At 37.7% G+C, this 8,054-nt stretch overlaps 1 protein-coding gene across 1 annotated transcript; it reads left to right on the top strand.

Annotated features, from left to right (window-relative positions):
- Positions 1–2,815: 2,815 nt before the first annotated feature.
- On the top strand, positions 2,816–4,297 carry LOC121797464 (metalloendoproteinase 4-MMP-like). The gene has a single exon (XM_042196227.1). It carries the CDS (start codon positions 2,992–2,994, stop codon positions 4,045–4,047), a length of 1,056 nt encoding a protein of 351 aa, XP_042052161.1. The 5' UTR covers positions 2,816–2,991; the 3' UTR covers positions 4,048–4,297.
- Positions 4,298–8,054: the final 3,757 nt, after the last annotated feature.

Raw genomic sequence — 8,054 nt, 5'->3', positions numbered from 1 at the left:
TTTTAGTTTTCAATACTTTATATAATAGTTAGCATTGTTTTGTGAGTTAATGAAAAGAAAATAAAATAAAAATGATAATATTTTCAGTTTATTTTTAATAGGATAAAAAAAAAGAAAATGATTCGCATAGTTTGCGTGTATATATCTAAAAAATTGGAATGGGATCCCCTGCTTTAGAGGAGTGCCGGTAGGGAGTGTTGTCTCTTGCATCCCAATATTTTATTCGTCAAATAAAATTAATTTTTGTTTTTAATTATAAAATAATGGGTTCCCCTCTAAAATTAAATGCTTATTTATGAAAAAGTATATTGCTTTCCTTTTTCATCTTTACCAAGGATATAAAGCACGAAAGCGAAGTGACCAGTTCACAGAAAAAAAGTGTTGCTCGAATTTTGCGCCGACTTCCTTTTTTTGGTGGAAAATGGGGAGACAACCACATATTCCGATTCCCATACAGTAGACAACAAATAGTATGTTTCCTACCATCAAATTATAGCATCGATTAATCTGATCTACGAATTTTAATTATATATATGAAGTGTAAAGCTAAGTTGATCAATTTGAAAGTTCAATTATATTTTACAATTTTTGCTTCCAAAATTTTCCTCCTGTTTCCACATGCAACTCTTAAATTTAATAAACACACACACATGACATATGGAATAAGAAATTCAACAAATATTTACTGTATTCAATATCCAATTCTTCAATTTTGTAGTATATTGATTTGTGAGAAAGGAATAATTAATTGGGGTAGAGACACGTGTAGTTAGCCCTCAGAAGAGCCGTACGTGGGAGGATCTTGTTCATCGTAAAACACACTGTTTCTTTTAATGAAACACAAATCCATGCGATAATATATATACATATGAGAGAGATATATATCAAAGTGCAATTTTGTGAGGGGACCATTCAAGCACATAATTCTGTTTCTTTTGCACTAACTCAAGCCATGGACCATTTTGCCAAGATAAACATACCACAGGATGTGCTTTTTCTTTCTTTTTGGTTTCAATATAAATGTACTGAATCCATCCCACTAATTGCTCAACTGGGTTTGTTGATTAAGGCTGAAAGTCTCTCGGGAGGTCGCGGGACTTGAACCCGTGACCTTAAGATCATCAAAGCTCTGTTGTTGTGTGTGCTTTTTCAAAATTTACATGATTGGCTTTTTTTCAAAATTGATAGTGAATCTTTATGTTTGTCTTTTTTGGGTGACCATACCAAAGTATTACATGGTGTAGCACTGGACTTTGCTAGTATGGATCTAATATAGGTATAGCTGTTTTTAATCCAATAGTTGAACTTGATATTATTAGGATCCAGATACAGGTAACTCGCAAATTAGGCCCAAAACTTAATGGGGCATGTTTATTTATCAATATTGGATCTGTCATCCAAATTTTCTTTTTCCATACTAGACGACAGTTTTTTATTCATGAAAAACATTGTAAGTTGTAGTAAAATTATCAATCTAACTCTTCCAATTAAAATTTTACTGTAACATTACTTTAATCCCTTCTATACTGATTATATTTTAATCCTTACATTAGTTCTGTAATTAATTTCAATAGTACTCTAAAGGATGGTTCAGTTTGAAAGATTGTATCTCATAATTAAATATGTAGCGTGTTTGGTTCATAAGATTGAATCATACAACTCAATCCTAGATGAATAATCATGTGATAATCAGTCATAGTCAACCCCCTCCAACTAAAATAATCTTACAACTTAATCCTAAATGATATTTTAATACTACTATTTTATCTAAAAAATTAAACACCACCTAATTATATAAATTAATCATCATGATATTAATTAATACAACTGAAATTGCCCAAGCGATATACTAAATATATACGGAGTGATTAACTATTTTGCAAAGAAGAATTGGAGGTTACCAAAGGCAGCACAACGTTAATTGAATATTATTAATTGGTTTATTAGTTAAACAATATCAGTATAACACTCAACCCACAATTTTAGTTAATATGCAAAAGAATTGATGGAAAAATGATACTACGCCCGTCCACAAAAAATAGACTAATTTTATCATTTTGAGCTATCCATCAAAATTAGATCAATTTTAATTATGGAAAATTTTAAACAAATACTAACCCTACATATCATTCTAAAAGTGAACCTTATAATCCACTAATACTACTTCTACCATAATTTCCCTCTCTCCCTCTCTTACGTTATCAATTGAGCATTAAAACCCGTGTCATTTACAACTTTGTTTATTTTTTATCGATATTTGAGAGAGAGCAACATCGTTCTTATGCCATGTTCGGTTTTGCAACCGCCTGAAATGTATTAGAGTTGACAGAGGTTAGTTACATCATATAATTGGGTAAACACCACCAAATTAACCAAAATTTTCCAAGCATATTAGCCTATCTTGTATGGTCAAAAAGTCTGATACACGTTTCCTTATATGTAAATCGAAAATAGTAAGTGGCGTGGGGTATACATGGAAGAAAAAGCACCGAATTGGATAGAAACAACCGCAATCAAATCATTGCATTTAACATAAGTTTGGTTGAAACAGTTAGCTATATGTTCACCATTCCAAGCAACCATTCTTTACTTCAAACGCACAAAATCCCCCCAAAACTTCTTCCTCTCAACACAGCCATCTCTTGCTTCTGACAGCAACAACTACAACATTTCTCTCTTACACCATGCATTATATCCTATTTTTGAGAACGCTTAAATTAAAATTTCTTGGTCATGTTTAGCCACCAAAAGAAACCACATTCGCTTAAAATTCTTGATCAATCCCTCTTTGAAACTAATTAAGAATCCCGAATTAATTTAATATCCTCACCAAACTTCATTAAAAAGTCAAAAATTAATAAGAAAAGAGATTCAACCAACCAAGAATGTTCTAATTCATGCAAACTTATGCAACAAAACTAATTAGCCCTTTTCTTTATATCAAAGCTTGCATACCTCCTACCTTCATCTGTTACATCATTCAAAACAAACATGTTACTATTATTTCTTTCTTGTTTTTTCCTCGTCTCCTTCATCACCTCACCATCCAAAATCCACGCTAGAACACCTTCAACCTTCACCCTTAACCCCCAAAACACTTCTTCCACGGTGGAAACCCACAGCCACAAGTGGCACGAATTCGAAAAGTTCCGCGGTGCAATCAAGGGCAGCTCCGTCAACGGCATTTCACAACTCAAGAGATATTTACACAGATTTGGATATTTGGAAGAAGCACAAGCAGACGATGCATTTGATATGAATCTCGAAACTGCAATAACCAAATATCAAGAGAAATTAGGGCTTCCGGTCACCGGCAAGCTCGATTCTCCAACAGTTTCAGAGCTCATGTCGCCGAGGTGCGGCGTCCCCGACTTCACTAGAAAGCTGCACGGCATCAGAAATTACGCGTACTTCGCAGGCCGGCCGCGGTGGGGGAGGAATATTCCGATGAGGCTGACGTACGCTTTCTCCGCGGCAAATCCGATCAATTCCTCTCTAAGCAAGGAGGAGATTAGGGTTGCGTTTCGGAGGTCGTTCGGGCGCTGGGCGACGGTGATTCCGGTGGCGTTCGTGGAGGCGGAGGACTACGGAGGGGCGGACATAAAGATAGGGTTCTACAGCGGGGAGCACGGCGACGGGGAGGCGTTCGACGGGGTGCTGGGGGTGTTGGCGCACGCGTTCTCGCCGGAGAGCGGGAGGTTCCACCTGGATGAGGCGGAGACGTGGGCGGTGGACTTCGGGAGGGAGAAATCGGCGGCGGCGGTGGATCTGGAGTCGGTGGCGACGCACGAGATCGGGCACCTGCTGGGGCTGGGGCACACGGCGGTGAAGGAGGCGGTGATGTATCCGAGCCTGAGGCCGAGGGAGACGAAGGTGGAGTTGAAGATGGATGACGTGAAAGGGGTGCAGGCGTTGTATGGATCAAACCCTAATTTCAGTTTGGGGGCATTTTCGGAGTCGGATATTTATTCGAATGGAGGAAATCAAGTTATTAGCCTTACTTTGAGTTTGTTGCAACTCTTCACGATGATGTGTTTCTGCATGTAGATTCTTTTTTTCCCTAGTGTGTGTGAATGTGACGATGTATATTTGTGTTTGTGTTTTAGTACTATTCAATTTGAAGTAGAGGATTACTATTTCATAGTGGTACTTGTTGGAAAATGATAATTAATCGAGACATTTATACTCCTTATATTTTCATTTTATTTCTACTTTTGAAATTAGGGGCAAATTAATTAGCAAAATTAATTGTATATATAAACCTTTTTTCTATATATCAGGAATTTTTTTCACATTATTCTTGCTATTTCATTTATGTTTTCAAGCATTTATGTGGTTTAAGCACACAAGTCTAGGTCTTCCGCATTGTAAACGGAATGATGTCATGTCATCACTAAAGGTCTTTTATTTGGTTGCTTGCAGAAGTAAAATTGATTTTTACAATCTAGATAGAATTTGACAATGTATAGTGAACGGTTTTAGTATCCGTTTTAAGTTGAGCGTCTTGTGTGGATGAAGGCCTCAATCCTTTCTCCAACTCTTGAGCGTCTCTCTTTTACATTCTTCTTTCTTTAGGGTGGCAAAAAGTCCTTTTAAGTTGAGTGTAGGTCTTATTTTTAATTAAAAGGTTGATGTATATGCCTTATTTGTATCCAGTCGGTAGACGTCACCACGGTTCGGGAACCGGCGGTTCACGGTTCGGAACCGCCGGTTCTGGTTCAAAAAATAGGTGAACCTGAACCGACCGGCCAAGGATCGGCGGTTCCGGTTCCTGAACCGTGAACCGCCGGTTCACTTGAACCGGCGGAACCGCCGTTGCATGTCCGGTTCCGGGCCGGTTCGGCCGGTTCGGCGGTTCAATTTTTTTTAATACATTGTGAATTTGTAATTCAAGTAAAAAATGTAAATATATTTGTATAAATAAAATTAGAATAAAGCGATGTACAAATGCAATGCAATTTTATTGATACAAATTACAACTTTAAAATTGCAAATTACAACTTTAAAATTACAAATTACAACTAAAAATTAAAACATATTATAACTTACTTGAGCTCGAAGAGCGGCTAGCCTTCCCACCTCCTCCGCAACTTGTGCTCTAGAAGGGGCACGTCGACGACGAGTATCACTTTGACTTTGATCTTGGGCAATTCCCTTGCCCCGATCACCACCACGACGAGATGAAGACATGATATAAATATTTATGGAAATTGAAAGTGGAGAATAGAGAGTAGTGTGATTGTGTGGAGATGATAACGTGAACAACGTGAGAGTAAAGTATGAACGCAAATAACGTAAACAACTTGAGAGAATGAGGATGGAGAATAGAGAAATTGAGATTGAGAGAGAAATTCTTATTAACACAAGAATGGGGTGAGTAGAAATGAAGAGGATGGGGGGGTATTTATAGGGGAAAATTGTGATTAAAAAAAAATAATTTTTGAAAAAACGTCCAAACCGCCGGAACCGCCGGTTTTCGGTGGAAACCGGCGGTTTTTTCATCGATTTCAAAATTCAAAATTTTAAAAATACCGTTGGAACCCCGGAACCGCCGGTTTGCCGCCGGAACCGGCGGTTTTTTCGGCCGAAACAGGCGGTTTCCGTCAACGGTTTCTGACCAAACCGGCGGCCGCGGGAGCGGTTTCTGAAAAGGCTAGGAAGTAGGCCTGAAAAGGTGTCAGGAGGTGTCGGGAACCGCCGAACCGGCGGTTCGGAACTGCCGGTTACGGTTCTTCAAAATCTGCAAACCTGAACCGGCCCGGCGGTTCGGGCGGTTCCGGTCCCGGTTCGAACTGCCGCTGACGGTTCCGGTTCCGGTTCGGAACCGACGGTGATGGTTCCGGGCCGGTTCGTCCGGTTCGGTTCGGTTTGGAGACCTCTACCAGTCGGGTTGTTATATGCACCAATCCTACCTGCCCGGATAGAACCTTTGGAATGTAGGAGTGGACCCGGTTGGGTAGACCTGGAGAAGAATTGACTGTAAGTCATCCGCCCGGGTGAAAATCGTCAAGAGATTCTAGAAAGTGGATCATAACCCTAGTTTATATTTATATAAAATATAAACCCATTTATTTTCTATTCGGTCCCTCATCAAATAGAAAATCACTTATGGTGTCTACAATTATTTTCATAACAAATAAATACACTTTTAGCCCAAACTTTAATCTTTATAGGATCACTTTAATTGGGCAATTGAAAGATAGTCATACACATTAAATCAGTCATGTGGAAGCCCAAATTTCTAACAATCTCCCACTTGGGCAACATATGACATCAAATAAATGTGTACAAGCTGAATGGGCGCTCAAATATGCTATCACATAGTGTATTTCCGAATAATCTTATTGTCAACCATATCGGCATAGGACTAAGAGGAAGTCACCATATTTTTTCATGATTAAACCCATCAGTAATCACATATGCAAACATGATCAACAACAGATCAATTATGGAGTGTAGCATGGAAATTTCATGCAAAGTGATCATACATGCCTATTTCGAACGGGTCCTCCCAAATCCTTAGTGAGATCAAACCAAAACCAAATTACAAAAGTAATGAACAAAACACAATACTTTATTTCTGCAGAGAATAACATGAGTTTATAACTTCATGTTGAAAACACAATATAGAGCAATAACCAAAACTACTCCCACTGAACGGAAGTACCCTTAAACAACATAACACCCATTTGGGCTACATGCCCATGAAAAACCTTGGGTGATAGTCCCTTAATGAGCGGATTTGTCAGCATCAAATCCGCTCCCTTATGCTCTTTATGTATTTGTCCATTCCGAACTCTTTATTTAACAACCAGGAAGCTCCTATTGTTTTAGAATATAATACCGCAAAGTTATTGTCACAACATAACTGAAGTGGTCTTTCAATACTTTAACAACATGCAGCCTCGTGAGAAAAATTTTGCAGTCATATTCAATTACTAGATGTCCCAAAACAAGTTACAAATTATGTTGTCATGGTAGAAGTAGCTACAAGTGTTTGCTCATCACTTCTCCACAAAATGACTCCACAGCCAACATACATACATAACTTAAAATGAATCATTTACTGTATTGGTATCTAACAAAATCAGAATCAAAATGCTTAAAGATCTCTCCAAATTATCTGATTTTCTGTATGCAAGCATGTAATGCTTAGTTCTCTATAAATATCTCATAACTTATTTTGCTGTTTCCAAATGATTCATATCGGGTTATTGAAATATCTGCCCAACATATAAACAATTAAAACCAAATTGAGTCTAATACACACTTGAGCACACATTAGGCTCCCAATTACCGAAGCATATGGAACTTTCTGCATTTTCTAAATCTCAAGATTTATCTTAGGGCATTGAATGAGACTAAGTTTGTCTCCCTTAGTCATAGGGGTATTTCTTTACTTGCTATTATGCATCTCAAATACTTTAGGCACTTTTTCACTATATCCCTTTTGTGAAAATCGAAAATTATTTCTTTCAATTCCAAATACAAAAGAGGCTTCCCCAAGATCTTTCATCTCAAATTTCTTCGAGAGAAAATTCTTGGTGTTGTGCACCATTTCCTTATTATTAATGATAATCAATATGTCATTGACATACAATACCAAGAAGATGCATTTGCTCCCACTAAACTTGTGATACGCACAACCATTAATGACATTCTTTCCGAATCCAAATGAAAGAACTACTTCATAAAATCTGTGGTACCATTGACGAGAGTCTTGTTTGAGGCTGTTGAGGTTGATTTTAGATGATCTCATCAACATGAGATTGAATGTTTACAACATTACCATTATGTTCTTGATCTGCTTCTTCTTCAATGGTAGGAATTGATCCCTAAATATTGTCAGAAGCAGTATTAGGTGGCAAAGTAGACTCCCCCTCAAAAGTAATGTCCCTTATTACATTCTTCCCCCAATCTCAACATCCTCAAGGGATACTATATTTCTCGTCCCAAAATTAATTAGTTCCTTTTGTGGGATCATAAAATTTAAAAACCCTTAAATTCTTCTGGATGACCAAAGTGAAAATATTTGCTACAATCTTTAATGTCTC

The sequence above is a fragment of the Salvia splendens genome, chromosome 3, assembly GCF_004379255.2.
Source record: "Salvia splendens isolate huo1 chromosome 3, SspV2, whole genome shotgun sequence".
NCBI lineage: Eukaryota > Viridiplantae > Streptophyta > Magnoliopsida > Lamiales > Lamiaceae > Salvia > Salvia splendens.
This window is presented reverse-complemented; position numbering and strand designations above follow the sequence as displayed.

Coding starts and splice junctions, on each gene's coding strand:
- LOC121797464 (XM_042196227.1), top strand. CDS start 2,992: ATGTTACTATTATTTCTTTCTTGTTTTTTCCTCGTCTCCTTCATCACC.